The sequence below is a fragment of the Scyliorhinus torazame genome, chromosome 18 (assembly GCF_047496885.1).
Source record: "Scyliorhinus torazame isolate Kashiwa2021f chromosome 18, sScyTor2.1, whole genome shotgun sequence".
In the NCBI taxonomy this organism is placed as follows: domain Eukaryota; kingdom Metazoa; phylum Chordata; class Chondrichthyes; order Carcharhiniformes; family Scyliorhinidae; genus Scyliorhinus; species Scyliorhinus torazame.
In genome coordinates, this window is record NC_092724.1 from 66082908 (window position 1) to 66100359 (window position 17452).

Genomic DNA, 17452 nt, shown 5'->3' on the forward strand with positions numbered 1-17452 from the left:
CCACCTCCACCCGTACACCGCCCCCCACCTTCACCAACTCAACATCTGGGTGAAGAAGAAGGTGACAACACGCTCCCGGACGCGCTGGTCTCGACGCCGGCACCCACACCACAGCCGGGACTGAGGCGATCACGGCGGATGGTCCAGGCCCCCGACAGACCTGTCCTATAAGACCACCTCACCCCCGCTGGACTCTTTTTTAAACAGGGGGTGAATGTGGTAAACCACGTTATTGTATTAGATGCATGTTGCTGTATCGTGCATGCCTGGCCTTGTCCCGGCTGGCTCCGCCTGTGGCTCCTCCCCTCGGGCTTCTGTATAAAAGTGACAAGTCTGCGCCTCCGGACCCAGTTCGGGTCCAGAGGCAGGAGGCTTGCTGTTTAGTATATTAAAGACTCAGTTACGTCTATTACTCGTCGTGTATTATTGATGGTGTATCAGGAAGCAATGTTTTTAATGTTCACAATTCTATCTCCGTTTCATCGAGCTTTTCGTTGGTATTCAGCAATTCGGTTTCATGAGCACTAATATTCTGTGTCAGCAAGCCGAGTTTATCATCTATCACTCTAATGACATTCACAGTGCTTTCGAGAGGGCCGGGTCGAGAGCTCACTCAAAGTTTAAGTCTCCATATTGCAGGGTCGGCATCACCCCAACTGCTCACTTTTATTGACAGCTTTCTAACGATTCTTCTGCCTTTTGTTCTCCAACACTCAACCAAAAATCCTCCAGGAACATATAATTGAGTATTAACTCCCAGGTTAGGTAAGGATATGCTGCATAATCAGGAGAAATTAAGGATTAAAAGATGAGTAGGGGCAGAACCTGCACAAACGCTGCTATTCCCGTGCTCACAGAACGTGATCCCACAAAAGATAGTTTTTCTAACACCTTCGCCTTCTGATTTGTAAATTCCCCAAGTGTAACAATTACCTCCTCTCTAACCTTCACCTGGGTAGCATATTCTTCCTTTGTAAAGACGGTGCTAAGTACTTGTTTAGTAGCCGCACTATTTCTCCTACCTCCTCTTTATTATCCTAGTCAGCCCTACTCTTCTTTTTACCACCCTTTTATTATTTAGATATTTCTATGTCTTTCCCGCACGCTGTGGTCAGTTAGTGGTGCAGGTCTGTGTCCCAAGGTGAGGTTCTTTGTGTTTTGATGGGGACATAGTGAAATAGAAGAAGATTCTGCACAAATGCTCTGGACACCATAGATCATTGTGATTTATCGATTTCTATTGTCAGCACCAACATATATACACCTAAACCATGGCACAGATAAGAATCAGATCTACATACATATTGCACATCTGAAAGAATCCAAGATTTATGTAACAGATACGGCCAGACCTGCTAAGTGTTTCCAGCAGTTTTTGTTTTTATTTCAGTGTCTGCAGTGTTTTGGATTCAGCCTTACCCATGATATCTGCTCCTCCCATCCCTCCTCATCTCACTCCATCAATATATCCTTCAATTCCTTCCACCTTCATTTTTTAAAGGAATATGTTTACTGAGGTTTTACATTTCAACAAACAACGCAACAAAACGTCAAGAATGATACAGCACAGCAAGAAAAGAAAAGCTCCACGTATATGAATACAGAGGGGGACAGTAGGACAGCAATATAACCAGCTCAATACAATCATTAGACATAATTAGATACCTCTCCAGCCCCACCAAAGATCAGGTGAGAAACAGGATACGGCCTTGAAAACATGGTGAAATGGTGCACACCTTCCCACGTAGTGATTGCTCGCAATTGCCATGAGAGTTCAGGATAAACCTCTTGTTTCATGGTCCGGCGAGCACCAATATACATCTCCCCCAGAGACACCATTGACACACTGCAACCTCCTCCGCTCAGATACCAGGCCCACCTGTACACCTACATGAACCAATCATGGATTCGTTATATCAACCCAAAAAAAAAGAAAAATAAAATGAAAATACTTGAGAATCCCAGTTCGAAGGATTTTACACATTTACCAAACAACGCAATACAACCCCAACCTCAGGCCCAGTACAGAACAAACATCGGTCCACATATTTATACAGAGAGGACCAGACCTTAGGCGAACTCGCAAGACATTGCAATATAAATCCTGCCCATGTGCTAGTCTCACTTTAATGTGCTGAGACCCGAGGTGCTCGATACGTGGGATCTATTCCCTTTGCCTCAGAGACCTCGAGTGATCACCATTTAGTACTGGTCTCCAGAATCGGGAGACCAGATGGAACGGCACTCATGGGGGTCTCCCAGAGGATTGGAGGCCCTTAGGTTTGTGCCCTTTAGGCATAGTGGCTCTCCGACATTGCTGGTGCCACCCTGGCATCTGGCAGTGCCACCTGTGTGCCAGCCTGGCACTGCCATGGAGCCCAGGTGGCACTGCCAGGTTGGCACTGTCAAGCTGCCATATTTTGTGTGCTGGCGATTGGGGCGGGTGTGTCCTGTGCAAGTGTTGGGGATGGGTGTGGGGAAACCCAGGGACCCTCCCGTAGTATGTTGGGGCTTGATGAGGTAGAGCTTCGCGTCAGTGGCCTCGGAGATTGGGACGACATTTAAAAATCGTGCCCCGGTCTCCCGCTACTTTGAGGAGGCTTACCAGGGAAAGTGCTGTCTCGAATACAAAGATTTTCTCCTGTTCCACCACCATTCTTCCAAGGATACCTCGCAGTTCCACAGTGAGCTACGGATCAAGTGCTGGAAAATGGGATTCGAGTAGTTAGGTGCTTGATGGTCGGCGAACGGCCTCTTTGTGCTGTAAGACTCGACAACGCTCTTAGCAGAGCCAGATGTTGCAAAAATGCAACTGCTCCCACGCTCACATCACCTGACCCCCCTTTCACTTAAAAAAAAAAATTCTATGGGATATGAGCGTCGCTAACAAGGCCGGCATTTGTTGCCCATCCCTTGTTGCCCTTCAATTTTTTTTCGTGTGTTTAGTGAGCAGCAAGCCAATAACAGTTTCCACAGTGACTAAGTTGGACGGCACCTTAGTTGGATTAAACACCTGTCTATTTAACAGGAGATCCTGGGTTCGAATCCCAGTGGTGCCTGCTCTTTATGGCGCCATGGTAGCACAGTGGTTAGCTCTGTTGTTTCACAGCGCCTGGGTCTGAGGTTCGATTCCCGTTTTGGGTCACTGCCTGTGCGGAGTCTGCACGTTCTCCACGTATCTGTGTGGGTTTCCTCCGGGTGCTCCTGTTTCCTCCCACATGTCCCAAAAAACCAGCTGTAAGGTGAATTGGACATTCTGAATTCTCCCTCAGTGTACCCGAACAGGCGCCTGAATGTGGCGACTCGGGGATTTTCACAGTAACCTCATTGCAGTATTAATGTGGCGACAAGGGGATTTTCACAGTAACTTCATGCTTGTGACAATAAAAGGTTATTATTATTATTGTGACAATAAAGATTATTATTAAATGAAGCTCTCTGAGTTTTGTCAGCAGGAACATCTTCAATGATGTGAGTCACTGACTGGGGTACACCACTGATGCTGTTGTGTTGATCTGTGTTGTGTTCCGGAAACACTGACAACAAGGACATGTAACAAACAGTAGTTTATTTACTAACTGAGGAGCTACTGCATGCTTGTGCTCTGCCCACGCTCCTGGGTAAAACTCCTGCAACCCCAACACATGATCATTTTTGTAGCTGCCACATCACGTCATCATGTGACCACTCAATCGCAAAATTCCCCGTTTAATTGGGACAATTCGTTCCATGAGATGTAACAGTCTCCATAAATGGAAACTGTGTACAGACCATTTTGGAATGTACAATCTGCCTAGTAACAGCAGTGACATAAATTTAATAAGACACGATAGGATGTGATCTGCCCAGCAATAGCAGTAGCTACCATTCAAATGTCAGGGTGAGATGCGACATTCTCAGTCAAGAGACTATTAGGCATCTAGATAATAATAAGAATCGCATATTGGCTTCACAAGTTGGCTTCAATGAAGTTACTGTGAAAAGCCCCTAGTCACCACATTACGGCACCTGTTCGGGGAGACCGGTACAGGAATTGAACCCGCTCTGCTGGCCTTGTTTTGCATTACAAGCCAGTAGTTTACCCACTGTGCTAAACCAGCCCCCAATTGATAGAATCAGGTGTAAATTCATTTGGATGTTGTTTGGGGAAAGGGAAAGTTTTAAAGAGTTCAGGGATTATAAATTTATTTTGGAACAAGCGGCACATTCTACATAAACTATTTGTGGGTTCAGTGATTCATATACTTAATTGTCTGAGAGTTGTGTAATCCTGTTCATGTGTATTTGCCTTTTCTTTAATTTAATAAATAATATTTAATAATTGTTACATAATGACCTGGCTATTTATTCTCACTAGATTTCCACCTGACTCCTCACATCATTCCACCTGGGAGGCAGTGGCAATGGCTGTCACTTTGGGCAGCATGACCAGGAGGACCGCCGTCCAATGCCAGAAGACCATTGACCTCCACCAAGCTGCAAGAGTAAGTTACCACCTTTCTTCTGGCATCAATTCCGCCTGCCACCCCTCAAATTCCCAAATCCCAACCCCACCACAAATCACTGGCTGACACCTTGCACCCTCCCCACATCCCATCTTCGTGCTTGTTCCTCAGTAACCCCTGCCACCCACCCGCACAACCCCTTCACAGCGCCTTCGGGGTGGTCTACGTCAGCGGTAGTCATTCAATGGATGACGCTGGAAATAAGATTCAAGATGAATTTGCTAATGATCCTCCAGGTGTACAGCAGTTACAAAGGACATATCACTACTCCAAAGATTACAGACAGGTGATTATTGAGCCTACCAGTCAGAAGTTGTTGCCAGGCGCCCTCGAAGAGCCATATTACCAGCCACCATATACAGTTATGTTGGAGCGAATAGATGTGTTTCTACACAAAGTGGGGTCGACCGCATAGCCACTTACTGACAGCGTGGATCATTAGTTACCGCCTGTTCAGGGATGCAACAAGATATATGGACGGTCACCATATAAAATGCTGCCAGACCTGCTGAGTATTTCCAGGCTTTTTAACCTCGATGAAATTTGCACGTGTCCATCCTGGAAAGAATACCCAAGATAATTGTCAGGCCCACTGAAAAGCTGAGTGAGCAAATCACTCGTGCTCTTCACACGGAAGTGCGTTGCTGATTATCGGCTCGGTAGCACAGTGGTTCGCACTATTGTTTAACAGTGCCAGGGTCGATTCCTGCTTGGGTCACTGTCTGTGCAGAGTCTGCACAGTTCTCTGCATCTGCATGGGTTTCCTCCCACAAGTCCCAAAAGATGTGCTGTTCAGCAATTTGGACATTCCAAATTCTCCCTCCGTGTACCCAATATGCACAGGAATGTGGTGACTGGGGGATTTTCACAGTAATTTCATTGCAGTGTTAATGTACGCCTCCTTGTGAAAGAAGATTATGTAAATGTACAGGTGTGGTGGCCACACATGCCTCTTGTTATAGACCCCCCCCCGACCCATCAAGCATGCGGCTCGCGGACTTCCGGTTGCGGCGATGACCAGCTAAGCCGCACGTTTCGGCGGCTCCAGCTTAGACGGACCTTCGGGCTCTTTTAAGAGCCCCAACGGGAAAAAATTTTTTGACGAAACCCGGTGTGGGGTGAGGCAACAGGGAGTCCCCCCCCCAGTGGGAAAGAAAAAGATTGGCGGCGGCGGCCAAATCTCGGAGAATCCTCGAGGGCAGCGGCAGAAGAAAGAAAGGAGCAAGATGGCGTCGGAGAGAGCCCAGGCGACATGGGGACCGGACCAGGATGAATTTTTAAGACGGTGTGTGGAGCTGCTAAAAAAGGAGGTGCTGGCCCCGATGCTACAGGCAATCGAGGGGCTTAAAGAGACAAAAAAGGCCCAGGAGATAGAGCTCCGTGTGGTGGAGCAGAAGGTAACGGACAACGAGGACGAGATCCTGGGCCTAGCGGTCAAAATGCAGACGAACGAGGCGCTCCATAAGAAGTGCATCGAAAGGATTGAAGTCCTGGAAAATAGATCAAGGAGAAAGAACCTCTGGATCCTGGGTCTCCCCGAGGAAGTGGAAGGAGCTGACGGCGGGGCTTATGCGAGCACGATGCTATGCTCGCTAATGGGAGCTGAGGCCCCCTTGGAAGTGGAAGGGGCCCACCGGGTCCCTGCGAGGAGACCAAAGGCTGGAGAACCACCTAGGGCGATGATCGTGTGATTTCACCGCTTCAATGACAGAGAGGTTGTTCTGAGATGGGCCAAGAAGGTACGAAGTAGCAGATGGGAGAATGCGGTGATACGAGTGTATCAGGATTGGAGTGCGGAGGTGGCGAGAAGGAGGGCGAGTTTCAATCGAGCCAAGGAGGTGCTGCATAAGAAGAAAGTGAAGTTCGGGTTGTTGCAGCCGGCGCGATTATGGGTCCAACTGGGTTGCTGCTGCTGAGATCGAAAGGGAGCTGGTAAGAGAAAAGGTGGTCGAGGCAGGAATGAGCCGCCTAGGGGACGGGTGGGTGCGCAGGACCGGGACGTGGGACTGGCCCAGAGAGGGTGATGGCTAGTCGACAGGGGAGGGGGGCAGGCAGCCCCCCAGTCCGGCTGATCACGTGAAACGTGAGAGGCCTAAATGGGCCGATTAAGAGGGCCCGAGTGTTCGCGCATTTAAAAGGACTGAAGGCAGACGTGGCCATGCTTCAAGAGACGCATCTGAAGGTGGCGGACCAGGTTAGGTTAAGGAAAGGATGGGTGGGACAGGTGTTCCACTCAGGGCTGGACGCAAAGAATAGAGGGGTGGCCATATTGGTGGGGAAATGGGTGTCGTTCGAGGCTAGGAACATTGTAGCGGACAGCAGGGGCAGATATGTGATGGTGAGTGGCAGACTGCAGGGACTGGAGGTCGTGCTGGTCAACGTATATGCCACGAACTGGGATGATGCGGGATTTATGAAGCGGATGCTGGGACTCATCCCGGACCTGGAGGTAGGAAACCTGGGAATGGGGGGGTACTTCAACACCGTGCTAGACCCAGGGTTAGATAGATCTAGATCCAGGACCGGAAGAAGGCCGGCAGCGGCCAAGGTGCTTAGGGGGTTTATGGACCAAATGGGAGGAGGGGATCCGTGGAGATTTGCTAGGCCGCTGGCCAGAGTTCTCCTTTTTCTCCCATGTCCATAAGGTATACTCCCGGATAGATTTCTTCGTTTTGGGAAGGTCACTGATTTCGAGGGTGGAAGGAACGGAGTACTCGGCCATAGCTGTTTCAGACCATGCCCCACATTGGGTGGATCTGGAACTAGGAGAGGAGAGGGAACAGCGTCCACTCTGGCAACTGGATGTGGGATTATTGGCGGATGAGGGAGTCTGCGGAAGGGTGCGGGGATGTATACGAAAGGTACCTGGAGGCCAATGATGATGGGGAGGTCCGAGTGGGGGTAGTATGGGAAGCGCTGAAGGTGGTGGTCAGGGGAGAGTTGATCTCCATCAGGGCTCACGAGGGGAAAACAGAGGCCAAAGAGAGGGAAAGATTACTGGGGGAGATTTTGAGTGTGGATAAAAAATATGCGGAAGCCCCGGACGAAGGACTATATAGGAAGAGGCGCCGACTCCAGATGGAGTTTGACCTGCTGACCACAGGGAGGGCAGAGGCACAGTGGAGGAAGGCACAGGGGATGAGATATGAATATGGGGAAAAGGCGAATCGCCTGTTGGCCCACCAGCTTCGTAAGAGGACAGCGGAGAGGGAAATAGGGGGAGTTAGGGATGAAATGGGAACCACGGTGCGGAGAGCAGGGAAAGTAAATGAGATGTTCAAGACCTTTTATGAGAGGTTATATAGGTCCCAACCCCCGGAGGGAAAAGAGGGGATGCAGCAGTTTCTGGACCAACTAAGGTTCCTGAGGGTGGAGGAGCAGGAGGTGGCAGGCCTGGGGGTGCCAATTGGGGTGGACAAGGTAACCAAAGGGCTGGGGAACATGCAGGCAGGGAAGGCCCCGGGACCTGACGCGTTCCCGGTGGAATTTTACAGGAAATACGTGGACTTGTTGGCCCCGCTGCTGGTAAGAACCTTTAACGAGGCCAGAGAAGGGGGGACCCTACCCCGACAATATCACTAATCCTGAAGCGAGATAAAGACCCGCTGCAATGCGGGTCTTATAGGCCTATCTCGCTCCTGAATGTGGACGCCAAGTTGTTGGCAAAAGTGCTGACAATGAGGATAGAGGATTGTGTCCCGGGGGGTGGTGCACGAAGATCAGACAGGGTTCGTAAAGGGGAGACAATTAAATGTCAACGTGCAACGGCTATTGGGGGTGATAATGATGCCCCCAGCAGAGGGGGAGGCAGAGATAGTGGCGGCAATGGATGCAGAGAAGGCATTTGATAGGGTAGAGTGGGAGTATCTATGGAAGGTGCTGAGGAGGTTCGGGTTCGGGGAGGGGTTTGTCAGCTGGGTTAAGCTCCTCTATGGGGCCCCAATGACAAGTGTAGTCACAAATCGGCAAAGGTCGGAGTATTTTCGACTACATAGGGGAACAAGACAGGGATGCCCGCTGTCCCCATTACTGTTCGCGTTGGCAATTGAACCGCTGGCCATAGCGCTGAGAGACTCCAGGAAATGGAGAGGGGTGGTTAGAGGGGGAGAGGAACACCGAGTGTCACTCTACGCAGATGACCTACTGCTGTATGTGGCGGATCCAGTGGGGGGGATGACAGAGGTTATGCAGATATTGAGGGAGTTTGGAGATTTCTCGGGATATAGGCTTAACATGGGAAAGAGTGAGCTTTTCGTGATACACCCTGGGGTCCAGAGTAGAGGGATAGATGGCCTGTCACTAAGGAGAGTGGAAAGAAACTTCTGATACCTGGGGATTCAGATAGCCAGGAGCTGGGGAACCTTACACAGACTCAATCTGACTCGGCTGGTGGAGCAAACGGAAGAGGATTTCAAAAGGTGGGATATGCAGCCGCTGTCACTGGCAGGCAGAGTGCAGGCGATTAAGATGATGGTCCTCCCGAGGTTCCTATTTGTGTTTCAATGTCTCCCCATATCGATCACTAAGGCCTTTTTCAAAAAAATAGATAGGAGCATCATGAGCTTCGTGTGGGCAGGGAAGGCCCCGAGGGTAAGGAGGGGGGTTCCTGCAACGTAGCAGGGACAGAGGGGGACTGGCGTTGCCGAATTTGGGCGACTATTACTGGGCCGCCAATGTGGCGATGATCCGTAATAGGATGATAGAGGGAGAGGGGACGGCGTGGAAAAGGCTGGAGATGGCGTCCTGTAAAGGAACGAGCTTAAAAGCGCTGGTGACGGTCCACTACCGCTCTCCCCGAAAAGGTTTACCACGAACCCAGTGATGGCGGCAATATTAAGTTTCTGGGGGCAATGGAGGCAACAAGAGGGGTGTGCTGGGAGCCTCGCTGTGGTCCCCGATCAGGAACAACCATAGGTTTGCCCCAGGGAGGTTGGACGGAGGGTTCCAGAGCTGGCACCGGGCAGGAATTAGGAGAGTGGGAGACTTATTTATAGATGGACGTTTGCGAGCTTGGGAGCGCTAGAGGAAAAATATGAGCTGCCTCCGGGGAATATCTTTAGGTATATGCAGGTGAGGGCATTCACGAGACAACAGGTGAGGGAATTTCCGCTGCTCCCGACACAGGGGATCCAGGATAGAGTGCTTTCGGGGGGGTGGGTCGGGGAGAGCAAAGTGTCCGAAATATACTGGGTATGAGAGAAGAGGGGGAGGAGCAGGTAGAAGAATTGAAAGGAAAATGGGAAGAGGAGCTCGGGGAGGAGATTGAGGAGGGTTTGTGGGCTGATGCCCTAAGTAGGGTAAATTCCTCTTCCTCCTGTGCCAGGCTTAGCCTGGTCCAATTTGTGCTACATAGAGCACACATAATGGGAGCGAGGTTGAGCAGGTTCTTCGGAGTGGAGGACAAATGCGGGAGGTGCAGGGGAAGCCCGGCGAACCACACACATGTTTTGGTCATGTCCGGCACTGGAGGGGTATTGGAGGGGAATGGCGGGAGTGATCTTGAAGGTGGTGAAGGTCTGGGTCAAGCCAAGCTGGGGGTTAGCTATATTTGGGGTAGCGGATGAGCCATGAGTGCAGGAGGCGAAAGAGGCCGATATTGTGGCCTTTGCATCCTGGCGTAGGATGTTACTCATGAGGAAGGAAGCGAAACCCCCCCGGCCGAGAGGCCTGGATAAACGATGTGGCAGGGTTCATAAAACTGGAGCGGATGAAGTTTGTGCTGAGGGGATTGGCTCAGGGGTTCACCAGGCGGTGGCAACCGTTCCTCAACTATCTAGCGGAACGTTAGGGGGAAAATAGATAGCCAGCAACAGCCCAGAGGGGGTGGGGGGTAAATTGTTTATGTTCTAGATGGGGTGGAGGGGCAGGAGCACTATTTAGCTCGATAACATTGTTTAAATAAAATAGTGAATAAAATAGTGAACTATCAGTTATCATGTTACCGTTTTTGTTGATTTGTAAGGGGGAAAAATTGTTTGAAAACTTTAATAAAATATATATATATATTTTTTTTTTTAAAAAGCATGAGCCTCGCAAAGCTCTCTCTTTGACCACAGTCAGATTGCTGTGTAGTAGAAATTATGGCTTGATGATTTTAGTAAATAGCTGGGGGCTCTCTGATCTGGAGCACTGAGATTAGACACAGACACCACCTACAGCAGGGGGGAGAAGTGGTACTAATTGGATACTCCTTCCAAATAGCTGGCATCAGCAAGTGAATGGCCTTGTGTTACAGCCTCGCCCTGATATCCTGCACTGGTTGCTCCAGGCTGTTGAAAGCTCCAAGATCCCACTATCACCTGGATTGTAGCGCTATCCAATATCTCATACAGGAGACCACCTGCATGTCAGCCCACATTACTGGATAACCAGGATGTAAAGTAGAAGTAACTCCCAAGGCAACTACAGCATCTGATTCATTATCCCATTCTTGCTGCAGAGAACATGTCCCATGCAAACTGAAGGACAATTGCTGCAGCAAGAGGAAGGCCAGAAATACAATCTGCATATCTGGCTTTGAATAAGTTAGACTACCAAATTTAAAATTGTATGTCTGATACTGATGTCGTTCATTCAATTCTACATATTTATGGTCACAGCAAAACACAAGGCAAGTTCATCTCAGGTTGGTTTATTTTTTGTCTACAGTTCAATTTCATTACATTGAGAAGCAGCAGCTCTTGGTCTCTTCATGAACACTGCAGCCACCACCAGCAGGGACAGAGACAGCATCATTAAGCCAATGGATACTCCTTGCAGAACCCAAGAAGGAGATTCAGCAGCACCTGGTGGGAGATTAGAAGACATGATATTTGAGGCATTGGTATTTGAGAAGGGTTGACAGGTGACCTATTGAAAAGTCTCTACTTACCATTTGCTTCATGCAGTTTCTTTGATTGGTGACTCTCATCTTCCAGGAAAATGGGACCAGGAGCACTCACTAATGTTCCCTCGTAGCTGGAACTCCTGCGTTGTCTCTCTATTGGGAAGAGAGGACGACAGTTTTGATCCAATTCAGACTAATCGCCCAAGGCAGCAAACAGCATGTGACCAAGTGAGGAGAGCAGAAGATACAGGTCTAATAGCGGAGCTATGAAGGTGGCATGTGGCACAGTGGTTAGCACTGGGTATATGGCACTGAGGACCCAGGTTTGAATCCTGGGTCACTGTGGAATTTGCACATTCGCCCCATGTCTGCGTGGGTTTCACCCCCACAGCCCAAAGATGCGCAGATTAGGTGGATTGGCCATGCTAAATTGGAAAGAAAATACCTGATCCAAGAATAATCTTGCACCCAAGGTCCATTGATTAACAAAATCACTTCACAGCTTCTCCTTTGACTGTTTAAGCAATCAATGATACTCAAATACAAAACATCTTCCATGCAGGGAATAAAATTCATCAAGAGGGACAAAGGCAGGCCTATAGAAAGGCTCCTTCAGAGAAAGAAACCAAGCCAGATATCCCTCACAAGATTAAAATAACTCACTTGGGCCACATTTGGGTGAACAGTCATCCTGACTAGAGGGTGAACAGACTTCAGCACTGCAGTGCAGGTAAACCTGAAACGGAAAAGTTTACTTTAGAGAGAGCTCAATTTAGCTAGATGAACTAAGCTGTTAAAAAAAAAAAAAAAAGTGTCTTTGTTACCTTCCTAGACAGAGGTTGCTCCAACTTTCCATCCAAGAAAACAAAGGTCTTCACTTCAAACCGTTTGTGATGTGTTGGGAACTCCAGGCCAGAAAACACACCCACTGGGTGTAGAAGAGTCAGATAATCATCACCCTCATAGGGACACCTGTTACCAACAAAGGGAGTATTCCAATTCGTTCAGTCCATTGTTAGAGGCTGGCTCTCAAATCATTGTTGAAGAATACTGAAGGTCAAGAATGTTCATGACTAACTGAGACTTCTTGCAGTGTGCTGAATGTGGAACTTGCTGCCCCATAGGTGGTGGAGGAACTGGAGACATTAAATGGCTTTGACAAAGATGCATATATTTAGGATTTACAAACAGGTTATAGGGATAAGGGGAAGTAGAGAAGTGCAGTTGAAAACAGGAAGAGATCTGCCCAAAAGGCTGAATTGCCTACTTTGTCTCCTAATTCCCATGTTTCTATGCCAATATTTTAAAATTTTAATCAAACTATCACAAAACAGGGTACTTGGATTTAAAGACATTTAGCTGCACTGAATCCAGAGTGCAGAAGGAGGCCATTCAGCTACTCTGAAAGGACATCTTTGAATACAGGAAAGTGAACAGAATGGACTCCAGAAAATGTAGAAGATTTTAGTTTAGATGTTAATCATGATTGGTGCACAGGGGCTGAAGACGTGCACAAGGGCTGAAGGGCCTGTTCCTGTGCTTCACTGTCAACCCACTCCACTGTAACCCCAAAACACCCACCTAACATTTGGACACTAGCATGACCAGCTCACCGAACTGACATCTTTAATGGGCAAAGAGCAGTTACTCAAGGTTGAAATTGAACCCAGGTCCCGGACACAGAGGCAGTGCTAATTCATTGTGCTGTCCTTTGACCCAAGAGTTATCATTCCTGAAGAGTGTAGCCATGGTGCAATGTATGTGGATTCAACTCAATAGTTATATTGGTTGCTGAAGGGAGAAGATAGTCAAAAGAAACAGAGGCGAGTGTGGCTTGAAAGACTGGATACAGTTGCTGGAAACCCCAATATGTGCAGAGTTCTTTCTCCCAAAGCGGTCATAGCTACCAAGGCAAGGGGAAGGCGAGATCAGAATCAGTCTGGTCATTGTTCCTTGAACTGTTAGCCTTCCCAGTCATACTCACCCATTCACCAATAGACTCCATTGCACCTCATGGTCAGGGGCAGGAACAGGAGTTGCCCAGCAGTCATGCAGCCTCAGGACAATCATTGGGTCAGTGCGATCCAGGACACGAACCTCCACAAACACTGGTTCCTGAAGGATTCTCTGAATGGGATAGTCACTATCCACATACCAGGATCTGTAGTCACCACCTGAGGGGCAGACACAAGAACCAGTCACTCCCAGTATGGATACATCCCCACTGCTTCCATAAACCATTACCCAGGCCAGCTCTACCTTTTGCTATTCGCAATTCCAGTTCCAGAATCCCATCTTCAGAAGCAGGAGGTGGAGGAGAAACAGTGTAAACGGTCACATTGATCTGCAAGCCAGTCTCTTGACTTCCTGTGTACTTGCACTGGACATGAAGGCTGCAGAGAGACAGAAGTAGGTGGAGCTTCATTCAGTCACACGTCCCCTCCCAATACAAACATCTCCCACCATCCCCCTACCTGAAGGTGCTGTCCCGGGTCACTGAGCCCAGCTTCCCAGTCTGAATCATCCTCTTCCCCAAGACATCTGTTTCATATACCAAGGATCCATCTTCCTCCTGCAATGAGGAGGCTGTTTTAATAAGAAGCCGACTCCTTTACTGGGAAAATGCTTTGACCCTTCAATACTCACCCGCTTGCTGGAGCCACAAGAGGTAATTGGAAAGTGGAAAGTCACAAATTGGGCAGTGGTTAGTTTAGGCTTGCACTCAGCCTCTTGTCCATCCTTCACATACAGAGATGACAGGTTGAGGGCAGGACGGGTCAGGTTCCTGGAGATCACGATGAGGAACTGACCATCAGCTGTGCACACTGCAAAGAGAGAAAATCATTTCCACTGCTCCTATTGGTGGTTAGGGATCAAAAAGATCAAAAAGCCACAAACAGCTCTTCAATTGATGGAGCAAGGATGCATTTTTGACAAACCACAGGAAAGTCTGTCAATGGAGTTGAGCAATGCTGAGAACTAAACACCCCACCCCAAAGACAGGCAAGAGGATTGACAACTCCAATTATTGAATTGGAAGAGCTCAATCTCTGAAACCACCCATTCTAATGTAGTAACTCAACCAAATCATCTGCAGTGCAATGATGTACCATAGGCCAATACCAGCTCCACAAGCCACCTGATCAGATCAGTCATTATTATTAATATTTTCTGCTTCCACCACCCTTGTGGACAGAGTGCTCCAGATCACTCAAATTTAAAAAAAATTTTTTTTTTTTTTTTAATTAATTAAGAAACTGAAGAGTACTTAATTCATTTTTTTTTTTCTTTCCAATCCTAGCCTGCACATCTTTGGGTTGTGGGGGGTGAAACCCACAGACACACAGAGAATGTGCAAACTCCACATGGACAGTAACCCAGAATTGGGATCAAACCTGGGACCTCAGCGCCGAGTCAATGCTGCCCAACCTCTTCAGAATTAGGAACGTGGGGAAAAAGCTTTCAAAACAATTTACTTCCTCAGGATGGGGCAGCACGGTAGCACAGTGATTAGCACGGTTGCTTCACAGCTCCAGGGTCCCAGGTTCAATTCCCAATTTGGGCCACTGTGTGTGGAGCCCGCACAGTCTCTTCAGGTTTGCATGAGTTTCCTCTCACAGTCCAAAAGTTTGTAGCCTTGCTAAATTGCACTAAGTGTCCAAAGGGGTTGCTGAGTTACAGGGATGAGGTGTGGCCTCAAGTGAGCACCCTTTCCAAGGGATGGTGCAGACTCAATGGGCCAAATGGCCTTCAACCACACTGTAAATTCGAGGATTACAGTCCTGCCAAACAGCTAGTTGTCAAATGTGACACATCACCATTTGATCACACTGCATGAAAGATGGCAGCAAGGGATTGATCACTTTCACCTCCCAGATACTGGTCACAGCTGAGCAAATTGAGAAGGGTCTGGTCATTGTCTTTGCAGTGAAGATATTCCACCATGGTAGCAGTGGTTAGCACCACTGCCTCACAGCACCAGGGACCCAGGTTCAATTCCAGCCTCAGGTGATACTGCAGGTGCTCAGTACAGGTTAGGCAGATCCAAAAGGATAGGCAAGGTAATGGGGATAGGAGGGCATGGGCCAAGGTAGGGTGCACTTTCAGGTAGTCAGCACCAACTCAATGGGCCAAATGGCCTCCATCTGCACAATAGGGATTTGGATTGCAACCACTGCACAAAAAACTCAAATCCTTTGCTCCAGATCTTAAAATAGGTGTCCCCAGTCTTAGCCAGCTATTGGGTCAAGTTTGCTCTTCGCCACCTTATCAGGGACCATCAATCATGTACACCTGTAATCTCATCCTCTTACCCCCCAAAAAGCTGAAGCCCAAGATCCCAGGTGCTTTGCCAATTGCTCCCAATGTTCACAGAATAATGCACATGCACTCCACCACCAACCCTCTGACAGAGTTCCTGTGAACCTCAATCTACCCCCCCCCCCCTAAAAAAAACCCAGGCACCACTAAACTGCATCACCTCACCTCACAAGTTCCACTTCCTGGTCTGTCCATTCAGTTGACTTTGTTATAGGGCTGGCCTGTTCCCCATTCTACATAGACAGCATCCACCACATTCCTTTCATCAACTACTTGTATAACAGGCCAGCACATTTGCTTTTTTTTTTTAAAAAAACAGCTCTCCTAAACTACAGCCAAAAAGCTTGTGTAGGATTTCAAAATCCTTACCTCCCACTTGACACAAGTCAGACAGACAAGGGTGTTATATTCCAATTTGACACCTTCTCCATATCTAGGGATGGACAGATCCATGTCCAAGCCTCTCACCATCTATCCCTACTTCCAACCTGGGCTGCAAGCCATCAACACCAGGTGACCTATCGATCTCAATAACAGCCAACCTATCAATTGTCACACGATCCATTGCACCAGATTCCTCTCAACGAAACTATTCTAGCCTTACCCTGCACCTGGTCCCCAAAAACACCCAGTACACCCAGATAGACACTTGGCCTAATTGACCCACACTTCCCAGCAAGGCCTCCTTTCTAGTTGGGGTAAGAACATTCTGGTCAAGAAAGGTCCCCTGAACACAGTTCAGAATTCCCTCCCCCTCCTTACATTCTATTCAGTCCTCACTCCCATTTTTGCACCAGTGATCTCCTTGCAGATTTGTTCCAGAGTCTCACAGAAAACCGACAGAAAACTCAAATAGCATCACCGAGCAAACTAAAAATCTCAGGTTTGACTGAACTGTCCCATTAGGATTTCTCTCAATTAGGGACCAATCACTTAAAACTTGAAAAAAAATCCCAAAATTAACTCAATTTGCTCATCTGGACCCGAGATTCTCTAACACCGGTAACAGCCTCAGCCGCCTGCAATATGATAGGGGAATTACTGGTGTTGGGAAGGTTAAACCCATCCCCACAACCCAGTTAGTTCACTCACTCCAGCGGAGGAATTCCCCCCTTTCCTATTCTCCATTACACAGTGAGACAGCAACAAATCCCGGGATTAGTTCCTGAATTGCCAAGTTGGATTTTCTCTCTCCACTAGTCTCCCCCCCTAGACTGGGGAGAGGGTTTGTTACCTGGGCTCTTTCTCAGATTGTAGAAACAGGGATGGGGACTGGAGCTCTGCGGGTCAAAGCAGCAACCCTGGCGGCTGCACTCGGTACTGCTGACCCCGGAGTGACCGCACTCAAATCTCCAGCCTGGCTCTGGGACACAAACATCATTCCCGAGGAGTGGCGGCTGGGCTGAGAGTAACGAGACGGCCAGGAGGCAGAGCGAACAATAACCCAACCAACGTCCCATCCTGGCTACTGAATCAGGATAATGACTTCCCCAAACACCAGCCCGCTTTATAGCCGGGAAACCGCCTCCAATCCCATTCCCACGGGTTACTCGGGAATGTATTCAGCATCTTTAATGAGCTCTGTCAGCCTGTCAGGTAGTCAGCCTGTCTCCATTCCTGCTCCAAATGACACTTTCACAAACTTGCACACTCAAGTCTGTTCCAGGAGAGAAAGTTTACCTGGATTTGAAAGCAAGATATAGGTAATTATATACTGCCATCACCATCTCCCTGTGGTACAGGGTAGGGTTCCCAACCCTCCAGGAATCTCCAGGAATTCAGGATCAATCTCCAGTACTTT

At 48.5% G+C, this 17452-nt stretch overlaps 1 protein-coding gene across 1 annotated transcript; it reads right to left on the reverse strand.

The window, feature by feature from the left end:
• Positions 1–11120: 11120 nt before the first annotated feature.
• Positions 11121–17111, reverse strand: LOC140394744 (zona pellucida sperm-binding protein 4-like). Its single transcript, XM_072481961.1, has 9 exons — positions 16886–17111; positions 13978–14156; positions 13806–13903; positions 13591–13724; positions 13316–13505; positions 12156–12303; positions 11995–12067; positions 11377–11484; positions 11121–11290 (listed from the first exon to the last, which is right to left on the reverse strand). Exons 1-9 carry the CDS (start codon positions 17109–17111, stop codon positions 11148–11150), a joined length of 1299 nt encoding a protein of 432 aa, XP_072338062.1. The 3' UTR covers positions 11121–11147.
• Between the last annotated feature and the right edge of the window lie 341 nt (positions 17112–17452).